Genomic DNA, 17,042 nt, shown 5'->3' with positions numbered 1-17,042 from the left:
ACAATTTACATTTGCTTTAGCATCAATAAAACAATTGCAAATGATTTGTACTGCAGTTAATAGCAAGCACTGAAGCCTGTGTCAACCATGCCTAGTTGCCGTTTTAGCTGTAAGTCTTTGATGAACGTTTGATTTCAATGGCCAACACGGTTTATAAGAATTATAAGACAATGGTTCAATGATGCAATGCATAAATTCAAGAGAAATGTTATGTGAAGAGTGGTTCTTGCCGAAATCAATGACTCCCTCTGGCTCTACTCCCCAATACTTCTACAATAAACTGTGTATTTTAGACAGCTTAACAAAGCAGATCTTTGTAAGAATGGGCAGTGGTAAGTATGCATCAAATCTGTTTTTTTTCTAATGCAGCCAAGCTTTTCTTATCTACTTTATTTATTCAGTGGTACTTTTCAGAGACTGTACTGTGAACAAAGATGCCTTATAAGACGATTTCTCAACTTCATCTTTGCCATATCTGTATCACTCGTGAATTAATTTTCTTTACCCATTCATTAAATTCCTGCATTCTGTATTTTATATTTGCCTTTGTGAACCTACAGAGAATGGTTCTTTTAACCTCTTCTCTTGAAATTAAAATTCGAAGCTTTGTTTTGCAATATCATTATCCATTACTGGGCACAAGTTGGTGATGTTCTTAATACAAGACAAGTTTTGTATCATTAACCTGATTGCATAAAAATATCATTAGAATTTCCATTTTTTCCAGAATCCAGTAATTATCCTTAATGTTACAGCACATGCTGTTGTGGAATTTTATTATAATTATAATTTCAAGCAAAACTACCCATTCATGTAAAAATATAAGTTTGCTGCAGCCATTTTTTCAAATAATTTAAACAGTTTTTATCTGACATCATTTAAATTTTTAAAATTTATAACCAGTAACTGGTAAAAATTCTAGTAGATCAATATAATCATATTGGTTAATCATGTTATTAATACTGAAGCAATAATAAGGAAATTCTAATTTTTGGAATGATGGCTGCATTTGCTACATTTCAGTCAGGCTTGGAGTTTATAGTGACAATTTAGTTTAAGAACGCTTAAAGTGTAATTAAAATGATTTAGAGACCTCAACATACATATTAACATAAGCTGCTGCCAATGTACGGTATCTGTTCCATAAAGACACATAACCAGAGTACTTCCTCTAAAACAAAACAGCAGTACTTGCTGTCAGACTTTGCTCCATTAAATTGCAATGTCAATTGTCATAAAAACTCATTCATTATTGAGTATTTTAACATACTTCCCTTGCAGAGAAAGAATTTTGCTATTACAGTGGCCCAACTACGCAGATGATAAAAATCTAGAGAAGACAATATAGGTTTTCTTCAGTTAAGCAGAATAAATACATTTTAAATGTATTATTCTCTTGCTGAATTAATATTAGTGGCAACTCAGAAATTCATATACTATTTAACCACTATAGTGATTACTTAATAATGCCAGTTTAATGTTGGCATAATTCTAAAACAAATCTGATTAGAATGGACTCTAAATTACCTGCAATTTTGCCATGTTCAAGTACAAATCCTGATGAAATATAGATGCAATAATTTAAGAACAATCTCCCTTAAAATGTGACAAGTAGAAATTACATTTTACTAAAAATAAGTATCTCTACGATATTTAAAGAAACATTTAAAATTTCTCTTTCCAAACAAGGTTTTACAATATTATCTTATTAAGCAAACTTTTTAATATGTTAATTTCCCTATTGCTAAACTATAATAGCAAATAAACCTTTTCTAATGAAGATATTAATAATCTGGCCTAATGCAGAATCTAGCACAACGTAATAATATTGTAAAGAGATGTCACATATTTGTGCTGACAATCTCTCGATGCTGAAATGTTCAGCTGTCTGGCATCAACTATATGGTTGTTGGTATATGGAATCTTTAAGTTTGCCATGTTCAATCAGAAATTGCACTTCTGATGGGCACATATAGGCGTCCATTAAGACAAGGAAAATCATTACAATAACACAAGGATATTAGATTAGAGTAGGCAAGAACTAGCTAAAGAGAGGTAAAATAGAAAATGATGAATAGAATTGCGGCTCAAGAGTGAGTTACTTTAAGAAACAAATGACAAAACTGTGAAATAAATATCCTTGAACAAAAAGACTACCTACTGATGGTAAGTGACTGAAAACCAATAAAGAATGTTAAAAAAAGCGGCTCGGGCCTATAAATGACATATAAAAAGAAAATCGAATTTTCCTCCCTAAATTGCCTCAAGTGTGTGCAGGGAGTGGATGCATAAGTGGATAACATAGAACTAGTGTAAACGGGTGATGGATGGCCAATGTGGTCTCCGTGGGCCAAAGGCCCTGTTTCCATCCTGTATCTCTAAACTATAAACCAACATGTGAAAATAAGAAAAGGCTAAGAAAGGATTTGAAAGCCACCAGAAAACACAGATTAAAAAAAATATATTAAAAAGAATGCATTATCAAAAACATAATACAAGCAGAATGGTCAATTATCAAGGGAATCCAATAGGCAATGAACGTAGGCTAGAAATACTTCAACCAGTTTTCCTTTCTCAGTTGCAGTTTAGTGCAGAGGTGAAGTATCATATTCTACCCAAATTGCCATCCATAGTAGGATCATCAATTAGGTAGCAAGATCTTTTCTCTACAATCTCCGGAGCTTGCTGTGGAATGGGATGATGACATTTGGTGGTGAGAAGAGCCTGCGAGAAGCCTGGGGCGGTGGGCAGTGTTGTGATACGAAGGAGGGCGATTACTATGATTGGGAAGAGATTGCAAGGGTAGGAAGGGTTGGGAGGATACAAAGAGGAACAGGGAGGAAAGCCGAGTAGGTGGCAGAGATTGTTGCTAGGAGATGAATGTTGCATATAACGTTCAGAGGGATTGAGGAGAAGTTTGAGACAGGCTAAGGGAGACAATTTGGAGGGGTATGATCTAGTGGGCAGTGGATGGAGATGGCTAGTTTTGAGACTGATAGCAGAGAGGGGAGAGGGTAAAACTGGAAATTATCTTACAGATGATCAATGCATCCTCTAAATATCTTCCTGAATCAGCGAAGGTAAGAACAAAAGGAACAACAGAGTAACTGGCCTTAGCTCTTCAGATTACATCTGCTCCATTATTCAAACCCACTGTTTGCCAGTTGCATATGGATAGGAAACAATGTGTGACATAGTATTCATATGCATGCAGGACCAGATTCAAATTGAGTAAAGTGTAATGCATTGGTATGATGTGACAGGGCTTCCAGATTAAAACTTAAGCTACAGTCAACAGTGGATCAAAAAATTACTTACTGGACCAATGAATCAGTAGAGATAAGTAAAAGTTGAAAGTGATATGTAATTAGTAAGAAGGAACTGCAGATGCTGGTTTAAACCGAAGATAGACACAAAAAGCTGGAGTGACTCAGTGGGACAGAAGGGTCTCAACCCGAAACGTCACCCATTTCTTCTCTCCAGAAATGCTGTCTGTCCCGCCGAGTTATTCCAGCTTTTTGTGTCTATCTTCATAATTATTTTGTTTCAGTTTTAAAATATAATATGGAGGAAATTAAAATTGTTTAAAAGAGGCATGACATGTTATATTAAACACATTGGAAGGTGTTAGTAATTTGGTCAAGTTAAAAGTATTCGCAGTCCAGAACCTAAACGATACATAAAAACATTGCTCCTTTCTGTATAGGACATTCAACCTTTCTTTGCAGACACATTGAAAGAATTCTAATAAATCTCATGTGTTGGTCTTTTCCTGTAGTCCTACAATTTTTATCCCCAACAAATAATTTCCGACTCTTATTTGAATGTTTCCACTGAATCTACTTCCCTTTCAACAATGCATTCCACATTATTAACATAAAAACATTTGATCTTATCTTTCACATTTTATTTAAAAGCTGTGTCCCCAAGTTACTTCAATCAAGGGATATGGCTTCTCCTTACGTACTCTAACAAAACCTTTAATGGTTTTGAAAGCCACAAATAGCTGCATAGCAGAGATCTCTGTGACCGACAGGCTGTTCCAAGAGACATGGATTGAGACAAACATACTCCAGCATTTTGTGAATCATTATTAGAAGATCACTAACAGGCTGGAGGCACAAAGTCTCGCCAAAAAGTACTGGTCTTCCATTGCCAGGAGAAATCAGTAACTTATTGCTACTGACTGGCACCATTACACCATTCCAGAAGCAGGAGCATACACTAAGGAACACGTTGAACCTTGGTGCAGTTATCCCAAAGGCTTTTGTGGGGAAGGATAGTCTTGGGTACTGCCACCATCAATGGACACCAAGGCACTGCATCCTGTGTTACAGGCTCTCAGCTACTTTCATTGATGTATTGTAAGAGAATGTATTGATTAGACGGTACAATGGAGGTAAAGAATAATGTGTACTGACAGCATTTCCTGTATATGTTATTATCGATAAAGTATATTTTTGAAAAAAGTGTGTAAATTTTGTGTTTAATCCTCATTGCAAGAGCAACAGCCCCTCTGAGCAATTATATTTATAATAATCCTTTCCATGTAATTAAAAAGATTTAATGCGCTTAATCAACCATTTTCTTACGGAGATGAATTCTAAATCTTAATGGAATTTAGAATTCAAAAGCTCATAGGAAAACTAAAAGGTACATGTTTAAAAATAGATAATCAGATAACTATGAAGCTTTATGATAGGCAATTAAAAAAAAAAACATGGGAAATTAATCTTATTTCTGAAAATATATTGAATTCCCATCACTGAAATTACAAGGTCGCAATATTAAGTCAAACCTTAAACAGCCTATTTATAATGTTTTAATCCACTTCTTTATGGATGTATTTAATTTCTTCCATTGAATCTATCAGGGATTATTCTATACCACTATTATGTACCAAATTCATTAGCCTCTAACTTTAAGAATGCCATGGAATTTAAAAGATCAGAGACATGCATTTAATATCCTGTAAAATGTAGTCCTATTTGCTATGAGTTGATTAAGAAGAAAACTGGCTTACTGCATTGCGAATTCAAGGCCACTTATTAGCCATACATTAACACTGGCACTTACTGGGTACAATTTGTTATCAATTGGAGAAAATTCAGCATATGAAAATAATTCAATGATGATTATGCCTATCAACTTGAATTCTTGGGTGGAGCAAAAATCTTGATCACAGAGTTAAGAGGGGCACTTCCAAGAAAGCAAACAAATTTCCATAAGAAATGTTGTGGTGATTGATTGACCAACACTGTTCAAGTACTATGTTTGTTTTAACTGAGTATTTTTCTATTTAATTTTTAAAAACTGAATTTGAGATTCAGTGTGAAGCACTGGTAGCAAATAAACTCACATTATGAGCACCTATCAGCATAGGATGCAGATATACTATAGCTCACAAAAGTTGATTAGCTACGAGTAAAAATTCTAAATACTATTTGCAATCATATTCATAATGAACTATCAATACCTAAATTCATCTTTACAAAATTCTGGTAGCATTAAAACTAAGCAGGTAATAAATGCAGGCAATAAAAGTTATTGAGGATGCATGATGACAATTTACTATTGTTGTTAAAACAAGCATGCAAACATTGGTGCCTTACGTTATCGTAATGTTTTTTCACAATTGGTTCATAGAAGCCTATTGCCTCTTTATACTTGTTTTCTTGCATAAAGAGAACATGGGCAACATTCAGTTTCCAAACATCATGCTCATTGCAGAACTCCACTGACTTTCGGAAGATTTTCTCAACCATTTGGTAGTTTTCCAAGTTCCAATAGATTCGGGCCTGAGCCATAAGCACTGGAATGTACCTTAAAAAAAATGTATTCCATTTGCTTTAGAATAATGAAGGTGCAAACTTAATAAAATGCATACATTTTTTTTAAATCGAACAAATCGCCACTGTATTATCCCTAGTCTGGTGGCTGTGGGAGTGTTCCCCAGGGATACTGGAGTTCTCATCCTGGGGAATGTCACCTTGCATTGCAATCTTGCAGATGCAAGTAGAGTTTGTCTCTAATATGATAATGACCACATGTGAAAAAAATAACTTACAATAATAACTCCATTTGAGAAATGATGCTATTTCATGCATTCACCCCATGATCCCTTTTATTCTGTCCTTCCCTTTTCACCTTATCAACATTTCAAAATTGTTTTATTTGTATTTTTTTAGGCTCTGTTGGAAGGCTTTTGACATCTAGTTTAGTTTAGTTTAGAGATAGTGTGGAAACAGGTCCTTCGGCCCACCGAATCCGTGCCGGCCAGCGATCCTCGCACATTAACACTGTCCTACACTAGGGACACTATACATTTATACCAAGCCAATTAACCTACAAACCTGTACATCTTTGGAGTGTGGGAGGAAACTGAAGATCTCAGAGAAAATCCACGCAGGTCACGGGGAGAACGGACAAACTCCGTACAGACAGCGCCCATAGTCAAGATCGAACCCGGGTCTTTGGCACTGTAAGGCAGCAACTCTACACGCTGCACCACCTTGACACATAAATTGATTTTTCCCTCTCCAGAGTATTTCTCTTTAGTTGTGCCATAATTTTAGAAAATATAGCAGTGATCAGTGATACTTCTTTGTGTAGGAAGAGGTTCAAGCACCTATTCCTTCATGCAGCCCCTGCCTAGCCCTCAGTAGATGGGGGCTGAAGCAGGGGGCTTGTGCATCCTGAGCTCAACCTTGTCATGTCAAAGAATCATACGTCTGGAGTTCCTGCAAGAGCCACTGTGCAGGAGCATTCTTAAGCACAAAGAAACACTTTTTCCCCCTCTTTGAATCTGATGTTTTAGAACAAATAATAATCCATGACATCTCCCAAGTATTTTTCCTGGTCTCTTGTGCAAGATAAGAAAATCAATTATGTAGAGTTAGAAATTTTAATTCAGGGATCTATTGAATGTGGATGGATGATGGAATGCTGGAAAGTGTCCAACATGGATCTGTTTGTAAATAGATGACAAGCCCATTTTAGTTGTTACAAGAATTTGCTCCACATCATTACAAACTATGAGAATGTCTTTATGAACTTTGAGAAAATATCCCCAACTTTCTGGCCAAAAGTAAATTTCTTAAACAATGCTTTCATATCCAAATAATCTACTTTTAACATTTAAAACAAAAACTGGATACCATGATATTTTAGTAATCACTTAGAAACTGCTATTCCCTCCCCCGAGTCAAATTTATAATCTCAATCACTTATTTAAAGGGTTTTCTGAAAGCAACTCACTTCTCAAGTGCTTCATCATAGTCATTTACAGCCTTTTTTACAGCTTCATCATCTCGATTATGTCTTGCTTCCTGTACCTGAATGGAAAATAAATGTTGCTGCGTTATGCATTCACCATAGTACGATACCAAAACCTTTCATTTTTTCCTGCAAGATAAAGTGAGCTTCGCTTCATTTTTTAGACAATGATCATCGAGGCATGGATGCATGGCTGATCCTCTACGCACAGAAGAATATCAAAAGATCACATTTTGTAATTGCAATTGTCAGAAGGGAGGGAAGAACAGATTGAGTTCTGACAATGAACATCTCATCTCTATTTTATGACTGGATCTAATTTTTTTAAACTATTTCTATAAAATGGAAGAAAAATCTTTTATAATTACTTTGTACTTAATTTTGCCTTATAGCAATTCAATATTAGTTAATGTTGCTTTCGAAGTCTCAGGCAAGTCAACTATTGGCACAGTAAAAGCGTGTGTCAATGGCTAAAAGACAAATAAAGGAGTCAAAGAATATGCAGTCTCTGTGATTAGAAGGAGTAATCTGCAGTTCTGTTTTTATGAAATATTCTTTTGGACTTCTTTCAGTGTAGCAGTGCCATGAAGGATATATATATATAGATGGGTAATAGTTATGGTTGAATTTAAGCGCAAGAAAATAAATTCAAATTTCAACATCACTTTGCAAAATATAACTGAGAATTGTTTTAAACTCTGAATTGAATGTATGACCCATTCTCCTTACTACATCTCGTATATATATATATATATATATATATATATATATACGAGATTGTTTAACAGAGTTTAAAACAATTCTCAGTTATATTTTGCAAAGTGATGTTGAAATTTGAATTAATTTTCTTGCGCTTAAATTCAACCATAACTATTACCCATCTAAATGCAGCTTTGAATTATTGGACAGCCAGCAATCCAATATCTACAAGAGTCCTACGAACTCTATTCCCTCTAAACCCCCTCAGCAAGCTTATATTGCTGTGAGCTGCTGCTTACAATGGCTCTTTAGAGAAGCTTTACTGTTATTTTTAACTCGCAATTATCAAACTGAGAAAGAATGTTCAAACTTCTCCAAGTTGTCCTGAAACAGAATGAATAGCTGGTGATCACCAACAATGATAGATTTCTCATCATTATAACAGTAACATAATAAATCAAGAGTACTGTGCCAGAAAAGCAGTGATTAAATTATAGCTGTTCTTATTGCATTGTGATATCACTAAACTACTCATTTTTTATTATAAATGGAAGTAATAAAACTAAGCATTACATGCATACCAATATTTAATCTAAATTATGAACAATTATTATTTTTTAATATCTACCTGTTTTGTCAATTTCCGTAACTGTTCAGTGAGTTTACCAGCCATTTCATCAAATTTTCTGAATGCCTATAAAAATGTATAGAATCAAAATAAAGGTTTATTGTTAGTATTTCAAACTGTCTTCTAAGCATCAGCGATTCTGCTGTGTACAGGACTCTAGACTTTAAGCTAAATTCCTTCTGAATTTTTTCTACATTTTGATGTTCTGCAGAAACATGGGAATTGTTTTGTTTCACAGTTGCACCACTTTGGAAAGTATTGTTGTCACTGGAAGCTTGCTCTTGAATCATCTCTATTAATAATACTGGGGGGAAAAAAAAAATTAGACCACTCAGCTGACTTACATTACAATAGCTGCCACCATATGTAAAACTGGCTTGACCGATAGGTGTAGACCAACAGTATGAATGGACGATGTAGAAAGACCTTGGATGAGATCTTATGGCAAAAATGCTGAAAGGGCTCCACAGACCAGACAATAATTTTCCATGAACCAATGACACGGGCAGACTTTATAAACAAACATGGAAATCCCAGACTTGGTGCACACTCTTCCTGGTGTTCCCTGATGCTAGACTCCTCTCCAATGTTGGACTTCTTATGTAGTTTTGTTTTAGAGACACAGCATAGAAACAGACCCTTTGGCTGATTGAGTCCGCGCTGACCAGCGAGCATCCGTTCACACTAGTTCTGTGTTATTCCACTCTGTCATCCGCTCCTGACACACCAGGGGCAATTTTTACAGAGGCCAATTAACCAGCAAACCCACACATCTTTGGGATGTGGGAGGAAACTGGAGCACTCAGAGGACATTCACGCGGTCACAGGGAGAACGTGCAAACTCCACACAGATAGCACGAGGTTAGGATTGAACCAGGTCTCTGGCGCTGTGGGACACCAGCTCTACCAACTGCTCTGTAGTTCAAACACAAATGACAGAAAGTAAAATAGCCACACAAAGGCTGCAAAATCTGCCTGCTGAACTTGTACCAAGTTAAGGCTGGTGCCAGAATTGCATTCTATTCACTTCAATAGAGAATAATATCTGTAAGGGAGCAAAGTACAAGCAATTTATATTTTTTGCAATCCAATTAGCTTCAATTTTATTAATTGTTTATAAACAATAGACACTAGGTGCAGGAGGAGGCCATTCGGCCCTTCGAGCCAGCACCGCCATTCAATGTGATCATGGCTGATCATTCTCAATCAGTACCCCGTTCCTGCCTTCTCCCCATGCCCCCTGACTCTGCTATCCTTAAGAGCTCTATCTAGCTCTCTCTTGAATGCATTCAGAGAATTGGCCTCCACTGCCTTCTGAGGCAGAGAATTCCACAGATTCACAACTCTCTGAATACGAGTGTATTTTTGAATTTAAAAAGTTTTAGTTTCTGTTTACTTTATTGTTGTGTACATCTGTTAATTATTATATATTTTATTTACATGCCTAATGGATTTAGGATGGATGTTATGGTAATATTCTCGTCTTATTGACCAAAGTTCAACTTTTTCCATAGTTCTTTAATAACAACTTATATTCATGTGGCATCTTTAAAATTCAAAGTACTTAAAACCGTTAAGAAAAGTCAAGTAAAAGATCTCTTACCTCTTCTGGTGCTGTCTGACAGGTTATCATGGCATCCAGGAATTCATACAAGTACTGTACAATTAAAAGAAAAGATAAATCTACAGACATCCTTGAAAAGTAGTAATGTAGTAACTCCTCACACTTTTCAGAGGATTCATATCAAAGTTCTATTTAAAACAATGCAAAGAACTTAAGAAGTGTTAAATACTCTGGAAATATATGACTTTTTAGATTCAAGCTAGCTTTTCAAAGGCTGTAGAAGAACCTACAAAACCAAAATTGTATATGAATACAACAAACCATGGAGTTGCAGGGGTGAGGGAACAATACCTAAATACAGATCACCTACATAATCTTACCTCACCTATCGATCAGATCATCTGCAGTTGAAGCCCTCAACTGAACTGTGTCGTGACTTTTTAATGTCGACTTTAAGCAGTGATGTTTGCATGGATGACAGGGATTTTATATGATGTATGATGCCACTTCAAATGAATCTAGATATTTTCATCGATATAAAGGGAATCCAGTTATATCTATATCCAATTTCTTTCTGCAGCTCAGCACACCGAAATATTCTCAATACTCCCTGCAGCAGATGTAGTGAGACACTTTGTGGAATGTTTGCAGTTGCACTACTTCTCCCCTGCCCCTGTGCACTTGTGCCTCATGTCTCAGCGCATGCAAACCATTTACATGCCTTGGCCTAGAAAGTATAAACAGATTCAATTTCTTGCATGTGGGCGAGTAAGATGAGTGACAGTGGGCTAGAAATTCACCGTCAGTCACCCGCACTACAAGCGACTATGCCACTGTTGCGGGATGACACCGTTTCATTGAGTTCACTATCCTTTCGGAAACCGGGGGAGTTCTTGGTAACCTGAAATGAGGAAAGGATTGAAACGTGGAGAGGGGAGCGAAGAAAGCAAATGCATGCTTTCGTGAATGCATTCACCTGCAGCTTGTAGGAAAATAACTGCAGATGCTGGTACAAATCGAAGGTATTTATTCACAAAATGCTGGAGTAACTCAGCAGGTCAGGCAGCATCTCAGGAGAGAAGGAATGGGTGACGTTTCGGGTCGAGACCCTTCTTCAGACTGATGTCAGGGGGGGCGGGACAAAGGAAGAATATAGGTGGAGACAGGAAGATAGAGGGAGAATTGGGAATGGGGAGGGGAAGAGAGGGACAGAGGAACTATCTAAAGTTGGAGAAGTCAAACTTTAGAAGTCACCTGCAGCTTGTAAGTCAAAATAAAGGCATGGATAAATGAGAACTGTTCCAACATAAAATCCGGCACGCAGATCTCCTCATTATTTCCTCATCTCCAGATCAGACAGTGGCCACCTTCTCAGAGAAGCTCATTTCCATGATGACGTTCACTATCACGTTCCCTGGGGTTCAGTGAGCCCGACCTCCCTTTCCTTTTCCTGCTGTCTAATGCCATGCACTCCCTTTTACTACAAGGAAAGGACGATTGCCAATGTTTGGGACACGTAGATATGATAGAAAAGCCAAAAGTGTGTATGAACTGCGAGTTGTGGGCATGAGGTGTGTGAGGGTAAGTTGGAACCTGTACATTTTCTGATTGAGTACCGATCGACAAAGATGTGGAGATAATTACTGGTAGAGTGGTGCATTTTGGGCACTGTGCTTTTTTCAAATGACGAGAAACTAGGAACTGAAGACATTCAGCTATCTTAGTACAAAAGTTAACTAAAGGTTAGTGGAAGAGTACGAAGAGAAATTAAGAGGTATACTAGAATACAAAGGGCAGGAAGTTACATTTCAGTGATCAGAGTATGAATTGGAGCTCAACTGTGTACTACATTCAGTTTATGGCAATTCATTTAAAGAAGGATATATTGATTTTGACATGCTACAGTGCAGACATAAAAGTGATCCTGCGAATATATGTTAAATTATGACTATGGAAAAAATGTGGATTATATTATCTTGACTAAAGCACTGTGATACCTTAGGGTACAAGCTGAGCCACTGCATTTAAGAAGATATAGAAGGCAAACAAAAGTTAGTCGTATGGAATATGAAATATTTTACAAAAATTAATTATTTTCTCTGCACATCCACAACTCTTTGCTAACTGGGGTTTATTTAGATGCATAACTCTTTTTTTATCACTACTTTGAAATGCTGCTACTTAATACCTTACTAAAACATTTGTGTTATGCATTTTTTGTTGTAAGTAGAAAGAAAACATGGCTTCTTTGTGAAATTGATAAACTTCACTATCTTACCGGTGTGAGAAACTTGTACGTAAGATGAGCATTTTCAGCCAAAACATCTGCAGCCAAGTCAAAATACTGGAAAAAGTAAAACAAAATAGTTCACCAGTTGTGAGTTTTCCCACGAAAACATTATTTGTAATCTTTCTACCGGAGGTAAACATGCAAATTATATTTTAGTAAGTTTTTCCATATTTCCCATTTGTCAAAACATAAAATTAATTCTATTTCACATGGTATAAATACAGTGCCTTAAAATCAATCATACTTTTCTATTTAAAAGAAAATATGCACTTCAATTGCACTAAAATACCAAAAGCATAATTTCACAGCAATATTGATACATTGAGAAACAATTAATCTACCCTTTTAATTTGTGCACATACATACACGCATATGAATCATGCATATTCTAACAGACTGCAAAATTTAATTTGCCAGATCTGAAGCCGGTCAGAATATAAGTATGTCTGTTTGTGCATGATAGACAACCATGTTTATTCTGCAAATCAACAACTGATTATGCACATGAAAATTGTATTCTTATCTTGTCAGGCTATAAAATATTTGAGCATGCTGCAAACTCTTTAATATCTACTGCCTTTAATAGATGGAAAAATGTCATTAAGATAGATTTCAAACGTAGACCTACATTGTTAATTTAAAGGTATTAAAATGTTATGAAAAAAACTATTATTTAATATCTTAAATAACAATACATGCTTTAACTATCACTAATAATTTTAAACTATTTTTGAACAACTAGCAGAACATTTTATTATTCTCAGAAATTGATTCCTCAACATAAAACAGTCCAAAACGGTTGTAAATGTAGTAGGTGAATTCTGGGAGGAGATGACCATGGCTGACTGAAGTGCTGTAGCACCCAGAAAAAAACCCCTTCCCTGCTCCTCTTGGCTGTATATGGATGGAAAAGTAACAAGTGTATATTTTCCTGCTGTGAAAAAAACAGATCTGAGCTGCCTCAAATCCTGCTCCCTTCAGGATAATCCAAAATCCACAATCCAAAGGACTTGAAGTCAATTTGACGTGATGATTAAAATTGCCATGATCTTGTGTCACAGATGGGTGGAGCATTAACTGACTACTGTCACCCTTTGCCGACCTCTATTTTGAACGTGAACACATTTGGATGCAACCTGGCATTCAAAAGGTTTTGAGGGAGAATCCATACCTCTACTAAAATTTGTTTGATTAAACATGCAACAATTTTACTCACTAAACTGGAATAAACTCCAATGCCATTTGACTCATGATGAAAATCAATTACAAACGAATTGAGAATGGTAAGCAATGAAGCATGGCTTCATTTTTACAATAATTCTATTATCAAACTTTGCTAGAGTGTAATTTAGATAATTACTCCAAAGACGTACAGGTATGTAGGTTAATTGGCTGGGTAAAATGTAAAAATTGTCCCTAGTGGGTGTAGGATAGTGTTAATGTACGGGGATCGCTGGGCGGCACGGACTTGGTGGGCCGAAAAGGCCTGTTTCCGGCTGTATATATATGATATGATATGATATGATAACATTTTGAGATTTTTACTATGTTAGTAATGCTCTGAAAATGTTACCCTTCTTAAATGTATACCATCACTATTCAGCTTTACTTTATTTATTCACTTTGTCTAAATGACATATTCCTGTAGCTTTCCTAGCATTGATATTAGATTAACTAGATTATACCTTATCTTTCTGTTCCACTCTTTGTAGACTCTAACAAGACATTGGCAATTCATCAAATTAATGTCATAGCTTCCAAGTCCAGAAATTTACAAAATTACTATTAACATATCTGTAATTTCCTGACCTACTTTTAGTATTCTGGAGTTAAAATCATTAGGTTTGAGACATCATTCATCTCAAGTCTTAATATTTTCTCTATTGCAATTAGTTTTATAAATTATGTCCAAAACTGTCAACTTTTACTTTTTGTTATCTATATACTAAAACTCTCGTTTGTTATCTTGTTTGTGACTGAACTTCAGCCAAAACGGTACACGATAGCACGACAATTTTAAGCCCACCTTACTCACCATTGTCACTTTAGTGATAATGCAAGTAGTTTTATTGAAATCGGTCTTACATTTTTATAGTTATTCACATTTCAAAGTTTAAAAAGAGGGGATGGGGGGAGGAGGGAGGGAGGGGGGGAGGAGGGAGGGAGGGGGGAAGGGGGGTGTCGGGGAGAAGGGAGAGGGGGGGGTTGAGGAGAGAGGGGAGGGGGGAGGACAGGGTGCTGCACCAATGCAGGAGAGGTTTTGGCCCAACTTGGTCTAGTACACATTGAATTTCATAAATGGATCCACCATATGAAACGAGGAATTTAATTAGTTAGCAGCAAACTGAATTCTTGTAAAGTTACTTTCACCTAAATTGTTTTCTGCTTTATATTTTTCCACCTTGCATCTTGCTCTTGTTTTCATTATGCTGAGAAAAATCTACATCAGTGGCTGCACAGTAGTGGATCGACCACTCAATATAAATCCTATGTTCCAAAACAATTTTAAATGAATGAAAAAGGACAATTGGCTGAACTGCATACATAGCTGACCTTGCAGATCGAGATGGAGAATGAGAATGTTTAAGGTGCCATGTGAGCTGCCAATCAAGCTGGCTGTTTTATTTGGGATAGTTTTGAGTTTCTTGAGTGTTATTAGATCGACACACATCCAGACAAATACATCAGGCTCTTGTGCTTTATGGCTGATGGAAAGACTATTTGGGTTAATAAAACTTCTTTCTCTTGCTCAGAATTAATTGTGTTCTAACTTCAGCAAAAAAAAAACTTAGTCTAATAAAACATAGACTGTAAACTGAAGAAAATAAAAGTAGAAATGCTTATTTTCAAATGATATAGAAAACTTGCACATAAACACACTTCATATTTGCAGTACAAAAGAAGTAGGTTGCCAAAGGTTTCTGGTGGAAAAGGGTTCTGTTGGAGTAAGAACTGTAGTTTTTCAAAACCCTCAGTTGGTTTGGAGTCCATGTTCATCAGGGCTTGGTTATGAAGAGTGACTGGGTCAAGTTCCTAATGAGAAAGTACAGTAAATTACTGCAGGCTTGATTATGTCATTCAAATAAAAGAGATACATTTCTTACAAAGAAAGCTCGAGGTACAAGCTTCCGATTAGATTTAGATTCTCAATATCTCTTTTATTCCCACCCTTCTTCATTTGTTACCTTTTGACTTTAGATTTTATAGATGCAGACCCTTTGGCCCACTGAGCCCACGCTGACCAGCGATCACCCTGTACACTAATACTATTCTACACAGTAGGGACAATTTACAATTTTTACTGAAGCCGATTAACCGACAATCCTGCACATCTTTCAAGTGTGGGAGGAAACCGGAGCACCTGGAGAAAACTCACAGAGTCACAGGGAGAATGTACAAACTCTGTACAGACAGCATCCGTCGTCAAGATCGAACCCGGGTCTCTGGTGCTGTGAGGCAGCATTTCTACCATGGCACCACTGTGCCACCACTGTCAAAAGCCTTGTTTGCACTAATTTCATATCATGCTCTATGTTCCTCTGTGTTGCTAACTCCACTTCTATTTCTAGGCATTATATTGCTTCCATCCACTATTTCTAAATCCAGCCATGGTACAATGCCCAGCTGATCTTCAGGACAATTTCCTCCACCGTATATTTCAGATAAAAGACAGCTATTTATCTGGCAGTCAAATCTCAGTTGTGTCAGGCCCATGGCATTAATGGCCAGCATATTTGGCCATTATGCCAAATATGGACCCGAACTGACCTGGTTTCTGACTTCTGGACCTGAACTTGACAATAGGAAATCCTATCAGTTTGCACAGTGATTGTTTGATTGATTTTAATCAATCCCACTGAGCAAAATGGGGCAATAACTTTCTCTTTCCTCAGCTATTCCCAGAAGCTTCTATTGCACCGGTCTTTCCTCAGTCCCTTCATGATTACACCTGTACCTGGCTGACAAAAAGGAACAGACTTGTTGGCTCTCTGGACCAAATCCTCTCTAACAATAGCCTCTGGTGATATGCCCAAGGAGATCCAAGCTTTTAGATTCCTTTTAAAAATTACAGAATTATTGTCTTGTTTTGAAAAGCTGTAATTTATTTTGACTCCTTTGTAAATCAGTTTTAAACCAGTGGAATAAATCCTTTCGACTATTACTTTGTTTACTTTCAAGGTTGTTATGTTGGCCTTGGCTACAAATCTAAAAGGCTACATGCATAACCACTGGATAATTGTAGAGCAAATCACTTTTAGCAACTAATCATAAAGGAATAGTTTTTAGTTAACTGTTTGAGTCAAATATTTCAAGTTTAAAAAAAAAAATGTTGACACAGTTCCAATCATACTGAGCTGCCCATGACCTAATTAGTGATATCCTAAACAACATGATTCTCACTCTTACCAACTTCTACAGATGCGTCGTAGAAAACATTTTCTCAGGATGTATCACAGCACGATTTGGGAACAGCTACATCCAGGTCACCAGTATAATCAAGGACCAGTCACAACCTGGACACTCCCTCTTCTCCACAGTCCCATCAAGCAAGAGGTGCAGAAGTGTGAAAACGCACACCTATAAGT

General features: G+C 36.6%; 1 protein-coding gene across 1 annotated transcript in view; it reads right to left on the bottom strand.

The window, feature by feature from the left end:
- Positions 1-17,042, bottom strand: part of ift70 (intraflagellar transport 70) — a 55,721-nt gene that overhangs the window by 16,255 nt on the left and 22,424 nt on the right. Inside the window, exons 9-14 of the mRNA XM_078418465.1 lie at positions 15,337-15,489; positions 12,445-12,510; positions 10,206-10,259; positions 8,603-8,668; positions 7,258-7,334; positions 5,613-5,823 (exon numbers count right to left, since the gene is read on the bottom strand). Coding sequence (XP_078274591.1) covers positions 5,613-5,823; positions 7,258-7,334; positions 8,603-8,668; positions 10,206-10,259; positions 12,445-12,510; positions 15,337-15,489 — 627 coding nt within the window. The remainder of the gene's footprint in view (positions 1-5,612; positions 5,824-7,257; positions 7,335-8,602; positions 8,669-10,205; positions 10,260-12,444; positions 12,511-15,336; positions 15,490-17,042) is intronic.

Source organism: Rhinoraja longicauda, chromosome 21 (genome assembly GCF_053455715.1).
Source record: "Rhinoraja longicauda isolate Sanriku21f chromosome 21, sRhiLon1.1, whole genome shotgun sequence".
NCBI classification, from domain to species: domain Eukaryota; kingdom Metazoa; phylum Chordata; class Chondrichthyes; order Rajiformes; family Arhynchobatidae; genus Rhinoraja; species Rhinoraja longicauda.
This window is presented reverse-complemented; position numbering and strand designations above follow the sequence as displayed.